This window comes from Salmo salar, chromosome ssa03, assembly GCF_905237065.1.
Source record: "Salmo salar chromosome ssa03, Ssal_v3.1, whole genome shotgun sequence".
Classification (NCBI taxonomy): Eukaryota; Metazoa; Chordata; class Actinopteri; order Salmoniformes; family Salmonidae; genus Salmo; species Salmo salar.
The window spans coordinates 97,346,708-97,365,019 of NC_059444.1; the positions used below are offsets into that span (position 1 = coordinate 97,346,708).

At 42.1% G+C, this 18,312-nt stretch overlaps 1 protein-coding gene across 8 annotated transcripts in view; it reads right to left on the reverse strand.

Moving 5' to 3' along the window:
- The window catches only part of LOC106602008 (NACHT, LRR and PYD domains-containing protein 12), a 33,143-nt gene that overhangs the window by 3,426 nt on the left and 11,405 nt on the right, over positions 1 to 18,312 (reverse strand). For 3 of the 8 annotated variants that reach the window (XM_045715923.1, XM_045715922.1, XM_045715924.1), the window contains exons 2-10: positions 13,034 to 13,335; positions 12,700 to 12,804; positions 7,077 to 8,868; positions 6,754 to 6,930; positions 6,283 to 6,456; positions 5,958 to 6,104; positions 5,621 to 5,788; positions 4,076 to 4,249; positions 154 to 327 (exon numbers count right to left, since the gene is read on the reverse strand). In XM_045715923.1, the coding sequence (XP_045571879.1) occupies positions 154 to 327; positions 4,076 to 4,249; positions 5,621 to 5,788; positions 5,958 to 6,104; positions 6,283 to 6,456; positions 6,754 to 6,930; positions 7,077 to 8,868; positions 12,700 to 12,804; positions 13,034 to 13,319 (3,197 nt within the window). In that variant the 5' untranslated portion in view covers positions 13,320 to 13,335. Of the gene's footprint in view, positions 1 to 153; positions 328 to 4,075; positions 4,250 to 5,620; positions 5,789 to 5,957; positions 6,105 to 6,282; positions 6,457 to 6,753; positions 6,931 to 7,076; positions 8,869 to 8,952; positions 10,076 to 12,699; positions 12,805 to 13,033; positions 13,336 to 18,312 lie in introns of those variants that run through there. The other 5 variants (XM_045715926.1, XM_045715925.1, XM_045715927.1 and 2 more) reach the window with 5 other exon arrangements.

Genomic DNA, 18,312 nt, shown 5'->3' on the forward strand with positions numbered 1-18,312 from the left:
AAGGAGAATCAAATAGACAGTTAAAATACACAAAAATAATAATAACAATAATTACGCATTACAGACATTCAGATTCTATGAGAAAGAGACAACGAGAGCTCCAAACACTGTCCTAATTTAACTGGATGTTTGGCCCACAAGTTATCAATTTACTCAAGTTTCTCCAGTCTCCAGTGTGGATCCTCCAGTCCAGCAGAGAGCAGTCTGACTCCTGAGTCTCCTGGGTGATTGTAGCTCAGGTCCAGCTCTCTTAGGTGTGAGGGGTTTGACCTCAGAGCTGAGACCAGTGAAGCACAGCCTTCCTCTGTGACCAGACAGCCTGACAGCCTGCAGAGTTAAACATTATTTAACCACACACTGACTAAATACCAGACCACACCAGACAATACAACCTTATCTTCTCATTCTCAGATGCTCTTAATAACAACACGTCACGTCCCTGACAGACCTGGATTCAAATAGTGTCTGATTTCTTTCAAATAGGTTTAGGCACACTTGCTATAAAACACAAGGTTCTAATGACCATCTTGTTAAATTCAGCTAAACTTTGTATTTAGATGTTTGTTTCCTTACCTTGACAGCAGTCTATGTACAAGGAGGGACTGCCCTAAACAAGCTAGCCACTGACAACAAACGCTAATAATAACATTTTTCAGCCCCAAACCCGATGTAAGTCAATCTCCTCTGTTGAGCATGCACCGTAAAAATGTTCCTGTTGTTTTTTCAGGCCAGTTGCCTGTAAGTTACACTAAAAAAGTAAAGTATGTTTCCGTATTTTATGGTATCTAATATTGTTACTTTAATATTAGTGACAACATTAGTGAGGTCACTGATGTTGGGGGATTAGCAGTCGGCGTTCCAATTCATCCCAAAGGTGTTTGATGGGGTTGAGGTCAGGGTTCTGTGCAGGCCAGTCAATTTCTTCCACACCAATCTCGACAACCCCTTTCTGTATGGACCTCGCATTGTGCACGGGGGCATTATCATGCTGAAACAGGAAAGGCCCTTCCCCAAACTGTTGCCACAAAGTTGGAAGCATAGAATCGTCTAGAATGTCATTGTATGCTGTAGCGTTAAGATTTCCCTTCACTTGAACTAAGGGGCCTAGCCCGAACCATGAAAAACAGCCCCAGACCATTATTCCTCCTCCACCAAACTTTACAGTTGGCACTATGCATTGGGGCAGGTAGCGTTCTCCTGGCATCCGCCAAAGCCAGATTTGTCCGTCGGACTGCCAGATGGTGAAGCGTGATTCATCACTCCAGAGAACGCGTTTCCACTGCTCCAGAGTCCAATGGCAGCGAGCTTTACACCACTCCAGCCAACGCTTGGCCTTGCGCATGGTGATCTTAGGCTTGTGTTGTGGCTGTTCGGCCATGGAAACACATTTCATGAAGCTCCCGACGAACAGTTCTTGTGCGAAGTTGCTTCCAGAGGCAGTTTGAAACTCGGTAGTGAGCGTTGCAACCCGAGGACAGACCATTTTTACGCGCTTCAGCACTCGGCGGTCCCGTTCTCTGAGCTTGTGTGATCTACCACTTCGCGGCTGAGCCGTTGTTGCTCCTAGATGTTTCCACTTCACAATAACAGCACTTACAGTTGACTGGGGCAGCTCTAGCAGAGCAGAAATTTGACGAATTGACTTGTTTGGAAAGGTGCCACGTTGAAAGTCACTGATCTCTCCAGTAAGGCCATTCTACTGCCAATGTTTGTCTATAGAGATTGCATGGTTGTGTGCTCGATTTGATACACCTGTCAGCAACGGGGGTGGCTGAAATAGCCAAATCCACTAATTTGAAGGAGTGTCCACATACTTTTGTATATAATGTATGTTAATGAGCCAGAAACAACAATACCATGCAATCTCTAGTGGTGAAAAGATTTTTGGCGCTCCAAAAATACGGTACGGTACTGTATTCTGTCGGGTGAAATTACAGTAATTATTTCCCTTCCCACAACTTTTTCCCACAATGTATCATAATTTACAGTATGCTGCAGAATAATGCTTATACCTTATGGAATAGCGGGGAATGTGAAGAAACACACACACAGGCACAGACACACATGATAAGACATGCACACACACGTACACATGGATTTTGTATTGTAGATATGTGGACTGAGGGAACACACTTAATGTGTTGTGAAAAGTGTTATGAACAGCCTTAATTTTGCTGGACCCCAGGAAGAGTAACTGTTGCCTTGGCAGCAGCTAATGGGGATCCTTAATAAATACAAATTCAAATATCTCTGTCCAGTGTCTGTGTTCTTTTGCCCATCTTAATCTTTTCTTTTTATTGGCCAGTCTGAGATATGGCTTTTTCTTTGCAACTCTGCCTAGAAGGCCAGCATCCCGGAGTCGCCTCTTCACTGTTGGCGAAGAGACTGGTGTTTTGCGGGTACTATCTAATGAAGCTGCCAGTTGAGGACTAATGTACTTGTCCTCTTGCTCAGTTGTGCACCGGGGCTTCCCTCTCCTCTTTCTATTCTGGTTAGAGACAGTTTGCGCTGTTCTGTGAAGGGAGTAATACACAGCGTTGTACAAGATCTTCAGTTTCTTGGCAATTTCTAGCATGGAATAGCCTTCATTCCTCAGAACAAGAATAGACTGACGAGTTTCAAAAGGAAGTTATTTATTTCTGGCCATTTTTAGATACTCAACTAGTCTAAAGAAGGCCAGTTGTATTGCTTCTTTAATCAGAACAACAGTTTTCAGCTGTGCTAACATAATTGCAAAAGGGTTTTCTAATGATCAATTAGCCTTTTAAAATTATAAACTTTTAAAATGATAAACTTCGAATAGCTAACACAACGTGGCATTGGAACGCAGGAGTGATGGTTGCTGATAATGGGCCTAGATATTCCATTAAAAATCTGCTGTTTCCAGCTTCAATAGTCATTTACAACATTAACAATGGAATAACAATGGACAACATTTTTTGCTTTTCTTTTGTGGCGGATGAATCAGAATTAGTTGGGTAACATAAATAATTAAGATGTTTTATTTGCATAATATGCTTATGTGAGATACTTGTCATTAGAATGTATCCCTTTGGACTCTGGTGTTGGCAGTTGTACTTCTTCCCTCAGCTGGGGCTTAGTCACTTGGGGCCCAGAGAGGGGACTGGTCAGAATGGAACATTGTCTTCATATGTGAATGTGTCTTTACCTATTCTTAAACCATGTGAAGGGATGGCGTGATTAATGGGGAACCAATTACTTGTCTCCACAATGTCTGTGCACAAGTCACTCCCTCCTTTTCCATTTTGTGGGGAGGTGTATGGCAGTGTCTGGAACCATGTATGTGTGTGTCCTCTTTTAGATCTTGCACTTATCCTAGGATAGTGTATGACCTAGAGGCTCACTCCCCTCAGTGAGCTTGTCCAGGAGTGGGGTCAAGAGGGGGTTTGCTTGAGATGGGAGTATCTAGAGTTGACAATTGATATATGCCATTGGATGAGTTGGTGTTTTTGTACTATAAAGTACCAGGAACGAGAGTAGAACCTCATCAAGGGGACCAAACTGAACGATAATTTATAGCGAATGCCATCTGGCTGTGGATACTCCTCTCTAAAGTAAACAGTCTTTCTTTGTGAACCGTTCCTAAATGTCTGTGGTTTGTCATGTCAAAGGGGGGTGGATCTTTGCTATAAAAGATCTCAGTAGCTATTGTGTTGACACTCAATGGTTCATTAGATGGTTAATCGTTGAAAGTCAAGTGCTTTTGCAAAGCTCTTATAATTAAAGATGTAGTTTAAGTATAACTCTGACTGATGTGTGAAGTTTGTCTCTCCTCATTTAGTAATACAGAAATTAACCACCACACTTTGAAAACAAGGACATTTCTAAATGATCCCAAACTTTTGAACGGTAGTGTATGTAACTGTTCTAAATTAGCAAAAATGTCAAAACATTTCTAAAAACCTGTTTTCTTTTATTACATTTTTGAATAATGTGGAAAAAGTCAAGGGGTCTGAATAGTGAATACTTTCCAAAGGTACCAAACACAAAGTCCATTGTAAAACATGTGGTTCTAATAAACTATCACTTGATGAACTAATACAGATTTACTGACCTCAGAGTCTCCAGTTTACAGTGGGGATTCTCCAGTCCAGCAGAGAGCAGCTTCACTCCTGAATCCTGCAGGTTGTTGTCACTCAGGTTCAGCTCTCTCAGGTGGGAATGGTTTAACCTCATTGCTGAGACCAGAGACGCACAGCCTTCCTCTGTGAGCAGACAGCTTGACAGCCTGCAGAGAGATTACATCTGAAGGGTTCAAGGGGGCCCTCAAGTTACGGTCAGTCTAATCACATACTGTATACAGCCAGTCTAATCACTTACTGTACATGGTCAGTCTAATCACATACTGTATACAGCCAGTCTAATCACATACTGTATATGGCCAGTCTAATCACATACTGTATATGGTCAGTCTAATCACATACTGTATAGGGCCAGTCTAATCACATACTGTATACGGCCAGTCTAATCACATACTGTATATGGTCAGTCTAATCACATACTGTATGCGGCCAGTCTAATCACATACTGTATATGGTCAGTCTAATCACATACTGTTTATGGTCAGTCTAATCACATACTGTATATGGTCAGTCTAATCACATACTGTATGGTCAGTCTAATCACTTACTGTATATGGTCAGTCTAATCACATACTGTATGCGGCCAGTCTAATCACATACTGTATATGGTCAGTCTAATCACATACTGTTTATGGTCAATCTAATCACATACTGTATGGTCAGTCTAATCACATACTGTATGGTCAGTCTAATCACTTACTGTATATGGTCAGTCTAATCACATACTGTATACGGCCAGTCTAATCACATACTGTTTATGGTCAGTCTAATCACAGGCCGGCTCATAGCCTGTGGCAAAAATGAGAGGACATCAACAACCGGTATAGGCCAATTCAAAAAGTTCTTTATTATAAAACAAAACTATTAATTCTAAACAAAGAAAAAGGAATGAGGTGTGGAAATGTCATAATGTAAGGTGTATGTAGGGTGCATGGACGCGTGAATATGTGTGTGTGAACATGACTGAGTGGAAACTAAATAAACCAACAAAGGAACAAACAAAACAGGATCATACCTGGAGGAGCAGGGAGAGAGAGAGCAAGCCAAGTGAGAGAGAGGTTAGTGGAGCAGTTTGTTAAATACCCTGAGCCCAGGTGGCTCCAATCACACCAGCTCCAATCACTAACGACCCTCCTCTGCCTGCAGGAGGAACCGCCCCTGCACTGCAGAGGAGGAGCCGTGACAACATACTGTATGGCCAGTCTAATCACATACTGTATGGTCAGTCTAATCACATACTGTATGGTCAGTCTAATCACATACTGTATGGTCAGTCTAATCACATACTGTTTATGGTCAGTCTGATCACATACTGTATATGGTCAGTCTAATCACATACTGTTTATGGTCAGTCTAATCACATACTGTATGGTGAGTGAAAAAAAAAATACAAGCTGGATTTTAATTGGGTAGCTTGGGAACAGTGAAAGTTCAGTTCAATGGAAATTAAGAAGATCAGGAGAACATTGGTATCTGTAGACTTGTGGATTACTGACAAAACAATAAGATTTACTGACCTCAGAGTCTCCAGTTTACAGTGGGGATTCTCCAGTCCAGCAGAGAGCAGCTTCACTCCTGAATCCTGCAGGTTGTTGTCACTCAGGTCCAGCTCTCTCAGGTGGGAGGAGTTGAGATATGAGGCCAGAAATTCACAGCTTTTCTCTGTGAGGTTGCATCCTCTAACTCTACATGAAACCCAAAAAGGCAATGATCAGCATGTCATAAATATACTGTACAAGTTGAAGTTTGGGAACAATGACATTTCATTTCAACTGATGCCAAACACATTAGTATGATACTGTCTGCTATAGACATATGGTTCTACTGAACTATCACAACTACAGGAATACTGACCTCAGAGTCTCCAGTCCAGCAGAGAGCAGCTTCACTCCTGAATCCTTCAGGTCATTGTTACTCAGATCCAGCTCTCTCAGGTGTGAGGAGTTGAGATATGAAGCCAGAAATTCACAACTTTTCTCTGTGAGGTTGCATCTAAGAAGCCTATTTGAAAAGTAAAAAGACAAAACGGTAAGCGTGTCACATAAACATGCTGTACAATTAGAAGTATGGGATCCATGACATTTAATTTCAAATCAGCTGATACCAAACACATCAGGCTGATACCGTCTACTATAAACATATGGTTCTACTGAACTATCACAATTACAGGAATACTGACCTCAGAGTCTCCAGTTCACAGTGGGGATTCCCCAGTCCATCAGAAAGCAGCTTCACTCCTGAATCCTTCAGGTCATTGTCACTTAGGTCCAGCTCTCTCAGGTGTGAGGGGTTTGACCTCAGAGCTGAGACCAGAAAAGCACAGCCTTCCTCTGTGAGCAGACAGCCGGACAGCCTGACAGAGAGATTACATTTGAAGGGTTCAAGGGGGCCGCTTTGATGATCACACGTCTTACAAGTCTCATTCCAATTGACAGAACCTCAAGTTTAAAACCCAACCACCATGTCAACTGTATACGGTCAGTCTAATCACATACTGTACTGTATGGTGAGTTAGATTTTCATTTACAAACAGGGTTTTAATTGGTTAGCTTGGGAACAGTGATAGTTCAGTTTAATGGAAACTAAAGAACAGCAGGAATACGGAGTAGACATTTGTGGATTTAATGACAAAACAATAAGATTCACTGACCTCAGAGTCTCCAGTTTACAGTGGGGATTCTCCAGTCCAGCAGAGAGCAGCTTCACTCCTGAATCCTGCAGGTCATTGTCACTTAGGTCCAACTCTCTCAGGTGTTGTTTACAGGTCGTGTACAGAGCTGAGGCCAAGGCTTCACAGCATTTCACAGTGAGGTTACACTCATTAAGCCTTTGAAAAGTAAAACACAATGAACATTAATTTAGACCACTGTGTGTACATGTAGCAGAGCATTTGAGAATCAACAATGAATTTGTAATATGCTGATGTGTATCTGTGTATTCTGACTGATGATTATATTAAAAACCCATATTTACAGAGCGGTTTGGGAGGCTTTGACCACTGGCAGCAGCCTCAGAAGGCCTTCCTCTGATCTGGAGTATTTCTTCAGGTCAAACACATCCAGCTCCTTTTCTGAAGTCAGCAACACAAAGACCAGAGCTGACCACTGTGCAGGTGACAGTTTGGGTTTTGAGAGACTTCCTGATCTCAGGTAGCTTTGGATCTCCTCCACTAGAGAATGGTCATTCAGTTCATTCAGACAGTGGAACAGATTGATGCACCTCTCTGGAGAGGGATTCTCCCTGATCTTCTCCTTGATGTACTTGACTGTTTCCTCATTGTCCTCTGACCTTCTTGTTCTCTCGTTCAGTAAGCCTCGTAAGAGAATCTGATTGGACTCCAGTGAGAGACCCAGAAGGAAACGAAGGAACAAGTCCAGGTGTCCATTCTTACTCTGTAAGGCCTTGTCCACTGCACGCTTGTGGAATTCAATTGTCGATATTGTCCTGAACTGCGTGAGAAGCCTTCGGGGGGTTGACTGTGTCTTAGATAATAGATTTCGATTTCTGTTGTTGAATGAGAGAAAGACATACACAGCAGCTAGAAACTCCTGTATGCTGAGATGCACAAAGCAGTACACCTTCTCCTTGGAAATCCTAGTCTCCTGTCTAAAGATCTGTGTGCACACTCCTGAGTACACTGAGGCTTCAGTGACATCAATGCCACACTCTTTCAGGTCTGACTTGTAGAAGATCAGGTTGCCATTTTGAAGCTGTTGGAAAGCCAACTTACAGATTTTCATTATCATCTTTTTATTCCAGTGTGACACTGTCTTAGCTTGTCCATTATACTTCCTATTCTTCTGTTTGGACTGAAATACAAAGAATTGTGAGTACATCTCAGTCAGGTTCTTGGGTATCTCTCCTGTCTTCTTTTCAGACAACAGGTCTTCAAGAATTGTGGCAGAAATCCAACAGAAGACCGGTATGTGGCACATGATGTGGAGGCTCCTTGATGTCTTTATGTGAGTGATTATTTTGCTGGCCACGTCCTCATCATCACTGAATCTCTTCCTGAAGTACTCTTCCTTCTGTGGATCGTTAAACCCTCGTACCTCCGTCACCTGGTCAACACACTCCGGAGGGATCTGATTGGCTGCTGCAGATCGGGAGGTTATCCAGAGGAGAGCAGAGGGAAGCAGCTTCCTGTGGATGAGGTTTGTCAACAGCACGTCCACTGAGGTTGACTTTGTCACATCACGGCAACTCTTGTTATTTTCAAAGTCTAGGGGCAGTCGGCACTCATCCAGACCATCAAAGATAAACAGAAATTTGAAATTGTTGTTCTTGAAAATTCCTGATTCTTTCACACCTACAAAAAAATGATCTACAATGCCAACAAAGCTATGCTCTTCCTTTTTCATCAAATTCAGCTCTGGAAAAGGGAGTGGAAAAATGAAATGAATGTCTTGGTTTGCTTTTCCTTCCGCCCAGTCCAGAATGAACTTCTGCACAGATACAGTTTTTCCAATGCCAGCGACTCCCTTTGTCAGCACAGTTCTGATATGTTTGCCTCGTCCAGTTGAGGGTTTAAAGATGTCATTGCATTTGATTGATGTCTCTGGTCTTGTTGATCTCCTGGTTGTTGTCTCAATATGCCTCACCTCATGTCCAGTTATGACCTCTCCACTTCCACCCTCTGTGATGTAGAGCGCTGTGTAGATCTCATTGAGATCTACTGAATTTCCTGCTTCAGGTATCCCCTCAAATACATTTGTGTATGTATCTTTCAGGTAAGACTTGAGTTTCCATTGGTATGCAGAACGATCTATATATCCAAACAACATTTAATTTAGTAAATGTTCAAAGACATGAAGAAAAGAGGGTTTCTCAAAGGTTCTCTGGGACATACCCCTTCCTCTTTCTCTTAGCAGGGGTTGGTGTTGAGAAAGAAGCTGTTGAAGAAACATCTAATTCTTCTGTTCTAGTTCAGAGTCCCTCTGCAGATCCTTCCCTCCAACAACATTGAGACTGAAGACCCTGGTGTTGTCCCTACACTTCCTGTTTAGAAGTCTATAAAATATGGTCATGTTTAATCAACATTTTAATATTCACTAAACCTTGGTTCTATGTGGAACCATAATGAAAACCCATTGAGCCCTTCAATGGTTCTTTGCAGTTCAGAAAATGGTTCTTTCACCTTTTATCGATTCAAATTTAGTGGCGGTGGATCATTAGAATATTTTGTGGCGTGGTTTGCGCCCAGCACTTTTTGTGCAACCGTGAGAGTGTAATTCCAGTTTATTTAATCAGTTGTGTTATGCCTTTACATGTTAAATATGACTATGGCCAGTGACGGTATCTTGTGAAAGCCTCACATTTATCTTGAAGTCATTTAGCTCTTATCCAGAGAGACTTGCACTAGTGAGGTCATACATTTGAGTCATTTAGCAGAGGCTCTTATCCAGAGCGACTTACAGTACATTTCCAGACTTTTTAGTTTTGTTCGTTTTTTTTGCCATATATGGCCTTCTGTCAACTGACAATGGTTGATGAAGTCAGTGGTTCTCAATGTTCTCCTCAGGGACCCCCAGCTGTTCCAGAGCTACCACACCTGATTAAACTGGTCAATTAACACAATAATAATATTTATGGAATTAAACAAATATAATATGGCTACCCAGAATAAAAAGCCCGGTATGGTTCTTCAAAGGGGTTTACAAAGAACCATTGAGATTGAGGAAGGTTCTTTATAATATGGTTCTCCATAAAGGTTCGATAAAAAAAGTTTAAACGGTTCTATATAGCCCCTTAAGGGTTGTAACCATAGCAGAACTCTTTTTGGGGGCTATATAGAAATGTTTAATAATGGTTATTTACAGAACCTTAGGAACGGTTATTTATAGCATCCTAAAGGTTCCATTTGGAACACAATGGGATCCGCTATGGCTATGAGCCAAATAACCCTTACTTGGCTCTATATAGAACCATTATTTTGTGAATGGTTTAGTGAATGTTAAAATGTTGTGATTAAGCATTACCATCTTTTGTAGACTTTAAAACAGGAAGTGTAGGGACAACACCAGGGTCTTCAGTCTCAATGTTGTTGGAGGGAAGGATCTGCAGAGGGACTCTGAACTAGAACAGAAGAATTAGATGTTTCCTCAACAGCTTCTTTCTCAACACCAACCCCTGCTAAGAGAAAGAGGAAGGGGTATATACATAGATGGAGGGGGGTTACGTAACGTATGCAGCACTAATATCACCATCCTTTTCAACAGCTGTTCTTCTGTTGGAGATGAAGTTGGCAAGCATGTGTTCTCTGGCTACTCAACATCAATAAACAATACAGGAACTATCTACAGTATATTACCTGTTGTTGAGCTAGGAGGTTTCTCTACAGTATATTACCTGTTGTTGAGCTAGGAGATTTCTCTACAGTATATTACCTGTTGTTGAGCTAGGAGGTTTCTCTACAGTATATTAGCTGTGTTGTTGAGCTAGGAGGTTTCTCTACAGTATATTACCAGTTGTTGAGCTAGGAGGTTTCTCTACAGTATATTACCTGTGTTGTTGAGCTAGGAGGTTTCTCTACAGTATATTACCTGTTGTTGTTGAGCTAGGAGGTTTCTCTACAGTATATTACCTGTGTTGTTGAGCTAGGAGGTTTCTCTACAGTATATTACCTGTTGTTGAGCTAGGAGGTTTCTCTACAGTATATTACCTGTGTTGTTGAGCTAGGAGGTTTCTCTACAGTATATTACCTGTTGTTGAGCTAGGAGGTTTCTCTACAGTATATTACCTGTAGTTGAGCTAGGAGGTTTCTCTACAGTATATTAGCTGTGTTGTTGAGCTAGGAGGTTTCTCTACAGTATATTACCTGTGTTGTTGAGCTAGGAGGTTTCTCTACAGTATATTACCTGTGTTGTTGAGCTAGGAGGTTTCTCTACAGTATATTACCTGTGTTGTTGAGCTAGGAGGTTTCTCTACAGTATATTACCTGTTGTTGAGCTAGGAGGTTTCTCTACAGTATATTACCTGTAGTTGAGCTAGGAGGTTTCTCTACAGTATATTAGCTGTGTTGTTGAGCTAGGAGGTTTCTCTACAGTATATTACCTGTGTTGTTGAGCTAGGAGGTTTCTCTACAGTATATTACCTGTGTTGTTGAGCTAGGAGGTTTCTCTACAGTATATTACCTGTGTTGTTGAGCTAGGAGGTTTCTCTACAGTATATTAGCTGTGTTGTTGAGCTAGGAGAATTTCTCTACAGTATATTACCTGTTGTTGAGCTAGGAGGTTTCTCTACAGTATATTACCTGTTGTTGAGCTAGGAGGTTTCTCTACAGTATATTACCTGTGTTGTTGAGCTAGGAGGTTTCTCTACAGTATATTACCTGTGTTGTTGAGCTAGGAGGTTTCTCTACAGTATATTACCTGTGTTGTTGAGCTAGGAGGTTTCTCTACAGTATATTACCTGTGTTGTTGAGCTAGGAGGTTTCTCTACAGTATATTACCTGTGTTGTTGAGCTAGGAGGTTTCTCTACAGTATATTACCTGTGTTGTTGAGCTAGGAGGTTTCTCTACAGTATATTACCTGTGTTGTTGAGCTAGGAGGTTTCTCTACAGTATATTACCTGTTGTTGAGCTAGGAGGTTTCTCTACAGTATATTACCTGTGTTGTTGAGCTAGGAGGTTTCTCTACAGTATATTACCTGTGTTGTTGAGCTAGGAGGTTTCTCTACAGTATATTACCTGTGTTGTTGAGCTAGGAGGTTTCTCTACAGTATATTACCTGTGTTGTTGAGCTAGGAGGTTTCTCTACAGTATATTACCTGTGTTGTTGAGCTAGGAGGTTTCTCTACAGTATATTACCTGTGTTGTTGAGCTAGGAGGTTTCTCTACAGTATATTACCTGTTGTTGAGCTAGGAGGTTTCTCTACAGTATATTACCTGTTGTTGAGCTAGGAGGTTTCTCTACAGTATATTACCTGTGTTGTTGAGCTAGGAGGTTTCTCTACAGTATATTACCTGTGTTGTTGAGCTAGGAGGTTTCTCTACAGTATATTACCAGTTGTTGAGCTAGGAGGTTTCTCTACAGTATATTACCTGTGTTGTTGAGCTAGGAGGTTTCTCTACAGTATATTACCTGTGTTGTTGAGCTAGGAGGTTTCTCTACAGTATATTACCTGTGTTGTTGAGCTAGGAGGTTTCTCTACAGTATATTAGCTGTGTTGTTGAGCTAGGAGGTTTCTCTACAGTATATTAGCTGTGTTGTTGAGCTAGGAGGTTTCTCTACAGTATATTACCAGTTGTTGAGCTAGGAGGTTTCCCTACAGTATATTACCTGTGTTGTTGAGCTAGGAGGTTTCTCTACAGTATATTAGCTGTGTTGTTGAGCTAGGAGGTTTCTCTACAGTATATTACCTGTGTTGTTGAGCTAGGAGGTTTCTCTACAGTATATTACCTGTTGTTGAGCTAGGAGGTTTCTCTACAGTATATTACCTGTAGTTGAGCTAGGAGGTTTCTCTACAGTATATTACCTGTGTTGTTGAGCTAGGAGGTTTCTCTACAGTATATTACCTGTGTTGTTGAGCTAGGAGGTTTCTCTACAGTATATTACCTGTGTTGTTGAGCTAGGAGGTTTCTCTACAGTATATTACCTGTTGTTGAGCTAGGAGGTTTCTCTACAGGTTTCTCGTAGTCAGTCTTTATAACTGCTGGGGCTTGGTGCATGTGCTGATCAGGACCCGACCCAGACTGCTGACCTAGGCACAGCAACACACATCAGTCTAATGAGGTCGTCATGGAAATGGAAATCCACAACAACGTTGTCCTCAAAAGAAGGGGGTGGTGTTGGGGTGATAAAATACATATTCTAACCAGAAAAAGCTTGTTTGGACTTTCAACAATACAAAGTTTCACATTTATAATGATTTACTTCCTGTGCACCAAAAAGTACACTAACATGTCATGCACGTATCAGTTGTGAATTACCTATTTCGTAGTCAGTCTTCAACTTCTCAGCAAGATTGTTCTGGTTAATCCTCCTCAGTATCTCCAGTGAGATCTTCAATGTGTCTGCATAACTGTAGGTCTCCGTCATCTTATCTAATGTGTCCTCTCTGTCAGCATTCTCTAACTGACTCTTTGAAATGGCACATAAGCCCATCTGAGATATAAAGCCGTCATGTTGCTTCAGGTACCATTTAAATGTCTTCAAGTCATCATCAGCCAGCTGATTCAGAGTGGCCAGAAGCAGCTCTGGTACAGATGATGCCATTGTAGATAATCAGACACTATGAAACAAAAGAGCAGATAACATGTTGATAAGACCCCAAAACAAAGTCCTCTAGGGAGATTGTTATCTCTCAAGTGATCTCCTGTCTTCAATCATCTGTTAAAATGTTGATAAGACCCAAAGTCCTCTAGGGAGATTGCTATCTCTCATGTGATCTCCTGTCTTCAATCATCTGTTAAAATGTTGATAAGACCCAAAGTCCTCTAGGGAGATTGCTATCTCTCAAGACATCTCCTGTCTTCAATCATCTGTTAAAATGTTGATGACCCAAAGTCCTCTAGGGAGATTGCTATCTCTCAAGACATCTCCTGTCTTCAATCACCTCTTAAAATGTTGGGGAGGTTGTTTTTTTGTAAATGAGTGCAGTAGGTGTGTGTGAATTAGGGATTAACACTGGGAACCGGGATCCAGTTCTGTAGCATAATGTGAATGCTATGTCTTCTGCTTAATCGTGTTGGCTTAGCGACGTGTTGGTTGACCTAGCAATGTGTTGGTTGGCCTAACAACGTGTTGGTCTGCCTAGCGACGTGTCAGCCTAGCGACGTGTTGGTCGGCCTAGCGACGTGTTGGTCGGCCTATCGATGTGTCGGTTGGCCTAGCGACATTTCGGTTGACCTAGCGACGTGTTGGCCTAGCGACATGTCGGTCTAGCGACGTATTGGTTGGCCTAGCGACGTGTCAGCCTAACGACATGTTGGTAGGCCTAACGACGTGTCGGCCTAGCAACGTGTTGGTCGGCCTAGCGACGTGTTGGCCTAGCGATGTGTTGGTCGGCCTAGCGACGTGTTGGTCGGCCTAGTGACGTGTCGGCCTAGCGACGTGTTGGTCGGCCTAGCGACGTGTCAGCCTAGCGACGTGTTGGTCGGCCTAGCGATGTGACAGCCTAACGACGTGTTGGTCGGCCTAGCGACGTGTTGGTCGGCCTAGTGACGTGTCAGCCTAACGACGTGTTGGTCGGCCTAGCGACGTGTCGGCCTAGCGACGTGTTGGTCGGCCTAGCGATGTGTCGACCTAGTGTAACAGGGTTGGTTATGTTTCCACTTGCCTCTAAAGAAATGTGTATTTCATGTTCAAGCATTCTTATTGGTTGGTTCAACTCTGATGACAATAAGGTGTGTTGTGATTGTCCCCGCTTGCAGATAGGGGGAGATCGCGAACGTCAGGTCTTCCCAGTATGAAAATGTGATGCAAGGGGTAGGTCACGTTCTGAATACTGTTTTATATTTTATATTTTACAAGTTTGCTGTACGTTACTGATTTATACATGTGTGCGTATATGGTACCTGTTAGGGATTGAGGGGCTTTCTGGGATGTGCTTTGGCATATGATTGCTGTAAATAAGTGTGTTAGCTAGCATACACCGATGTAATGGTCACATAAGCCCACTGCTAACACAGTTGTCTTCATGCTACAGATTTTGCCATCAACAGCCATCAATATCGTTAAGCCCTGCACAACTAACGTGCTGTTTCCCATTTAACAACATAAATAAATTATGCTCAACTGGGACCACTGGCTGATGTGATTTATTTGGAGAAAACACAAGGCAAGGAGTGTACGATTTACATCTGTTACACTAGCGACGGACGTGTCGGCCTAGCGACGGACGTGTCGGCCTAGCGACGGACGTGTCGGCCTAGCGACATGTTGGCCGTCTCGGCCTAGCGACGTGTTGGTTGGCCTAGCGACATGTTGGTTGGCTTAGCGACGTGTTGGCCTAGCGACGTGTTGGTTGGCCTAGCGACGTGTTTGTTGGCCTAGCGACATATTGGCCTGTCTGGTGTCACACTTCAGTCACCACTCCCACCTTATTTGTTACAACAGACTTAAAATAGATTGTGCACAGAAATAGTTCAAAACCTTCTGCACTGCTTCCACACCCAAATAAGGAACAAAGAATAAGAGGAAAAACATGCCGTGTACAAACAGAAGGACCAACACATGAATTGTCTAACTTCCATTATTCTCTGGTCTATAAATCAGTTTATTCTGCTTCATTGTCGCAAGATGTAAATTTGTTGGATCCCACCAGGGTCGTCTTCAATAGGAGTAACCAGTCCTACAGGTCACCCTTCACCAGCACACAGCTATGTTGTCGCAAAATGTATCCTGTAGTCTTTCTTCTCTCAGTTCCAGCTGACAACAAACCCATTAACAACTGTTAGCAGGAGGAGGTGGAGCCAAGACTTTGCATTAGTATTGATTCAGACTATTGGCTACAACAGACCTCTCAGAATCTTAAAATGGATTCTGCACAGAAACAGTTTAACTATCTGCACTGCTTCCACACCTAAATAAGGAACAAAGAAAAGGACAGGAATGTTTGTCTTTTTGCAAACTGTGAAAAAATGAACATGTAATGTACAAAGACAAGGACCAGCACATGAACTCTACAACATGGCGGCAGCGTCCTCTTTTGAAACGGAGGCACTTGTTTTAGTTTTCCGTTGCAAAATGTTTTGCTATGTATGCACTAATGAATGACCCAGCTCTCACTTAAAATGGTAATTGCATCACTTTTCAACCTACTATTCATTATCTCCATCTCAATACCAGGGTCTACTATGTGAAAATGGCCCATTTCTAAGTTTTGTAGAAAAAAAAATAAAGTTGAAAAAGTTATATCTGATGACATCATCAAAAATTAAAATATTTTTAAAACAGTGATTTTTTAAACTCTGAGATTTGCGGTGATGTGGGGATCAAGAAAATACCCTCCCTTTGGCTAGAAACTCCTTGCAAGTAATTATTTTTTAGAATTTTTCTATCCTACCCTGTGATGTCAGAGAGAAGCATTTTTTTAGGACCTTCTCTTTTTAACCACAGATCATAGAAACGAACTTCAATTAATAGCCCGGGCGTTTATTTTCACTGGACACAACAGGCAGTTATTAGAGACAGGCTTCTATTTGAGTCAGGCGTCTATTTCCTTAATGCACACAGCTTTTGCTCATTTGCATAGTTAATTCTTTAATTCTAGCATTCACTTCCAGCATTTTAATACATTTCTTGATTTCTGGCACTAACGTGTCATCGTTTACACACTGTATCCCGTTTCTTTTGTCTTAGTATGCCTATATTTTGATCAAAAATGTATACATTATTCTCCTCTTTGACTGTGCATATTCAGCAGTTCTTTCTTTCGCCATTAGAGGGCCGATTTCTTGGGGTCTGTACTCCCGAAGTTGTTGACTGTTTTTGTGCTTGCTAGTTAGCTAGCAGTTGTCACTTGTTAGCAGCCAATAGCTAGCAGGTTCTTACTGGCGATAAAAATGAATGATTGCCATAATTTCGAGTCATTACTGAATTATTTAATTTAACAAATCAAACATTAAACCTTGTAAACAAGTCATGGTAATTCATAGTAACATTGTAAATAATTAATTTAGACCGGGCGTTTTTTTTAAACAGGCATTTATTTGTGGCGGAATTGCCCTTTAAAGATACACTGCTGCTCTGAAAGAGAGCAAAAGCTATCTGGAAATGGAGAATTACAACAAGTGACACAAACTTTACTTTAGTCCCTCACTGTCTAATAAGTCTCAAAATGAACACTTGAAAATAGTGATTTGAATCGATTTAGCTGTCCACCTGCTGTTTAAAGATGAAGAAATATGTTGATTAACTGTCCACCTGCTGTTTAAAGATGAAGTACAGTGAGGGAAAAAAGTATTTGACCCCTGCTGATTTTGTACATTTGCCCACTGACAAAGAAAGGATCAGTGTATAATTTTAATGGTAGGTTTATTTGAACAGTGAGAGACAAAATAACAACAAAAATATCCAGAAAAACGCATGTCTGAAATGTTATAAATTTGCATTTTAATGAGGGAAATAAGTATTTGACCCCCTCTCAATCAGAAAGATTTCTGTCTCCCAGGTGTCTTTTATACAGGTAACGAGCTGAGATTAGGAGCACACTCTTAAAGGGAGTGCTCCTAATCTCAGTTTGTTACCTGTATAAAAGACACCTGTCCACAGAAGCAATCAATCAATCAGATTCCAAACTCTCCACCATGGCCAAGACCAAAGAGCTCTCCAAGGATGTCAGGGACAAGATTGTAGACCTACACAAGGCTGGAATGGGCTACAAGACCATTGCCAAGCAGCTTGGTGAGAAGGTGACAACATTTGGTGCGATTATTCGCAAATGGAAGGAACACAAAAGAACTGTCAATATCCCTCAGCCTGGGGCTCCATGCAAGATCTCACCTCGTGGGGTTGCAATGATCATGAGAATGGTGAGGAATCAGCCCAGAACTACACGGGAGGATCTTGTCAATGATCTCAAGGCAGCTGGGACCATAGTCACCAAGAAAACAATTGGTAACACACTACGCCGTGAAGGACTGAAATCCTGCAGCGCCCGCAAGGTCCCCCTGCTCAAGAATACATATACATGCCCGTCTGAAGTTTGCCAATGAACATCTGAATGACTCAGAGGACAACTGGTGAAAGTGTTGTGGTCAGATGAGACCAAAATGGAGCTCTTTGACATCAACTCAACTCGCCGTGTTTGGAGGAGGAGGAATGCTGCCTATGACCCCAAGAACACCATCTCCACCGTCAAACATGGAGGTGGAAACATTATGCTTTGGGGGTGTTTTTCTGCTAAGGGGACAGGACAACTTCACCGCATCAAAGGGACGATGGACGGGGCCATGTACCGTCAAATCAGCCAGGGCATTGAAAATGGGTCGTGGATGGGTAATCCAGCATGACAATGACCCAAAACACACGGCCAAGGCAACAAAGGAGTGGCTCAAGAAGAAGCACATTAAGGTCCTGGAGTGTCCTAGCCAGTCTCCAGACCCTAATCCAATAGAACATCTGTGGAGGGAGCTGAAGGTTCGAGTTGCCAAACGTCAGCCTTGAAACCTTAATGACTTGGAGAAGATCTGCATAGAGGAGTGGGACAAAATCCCTCCTGAGATGTGTGCAAACCTGGTGGCCAACTACAGGAAACGTCTGACCT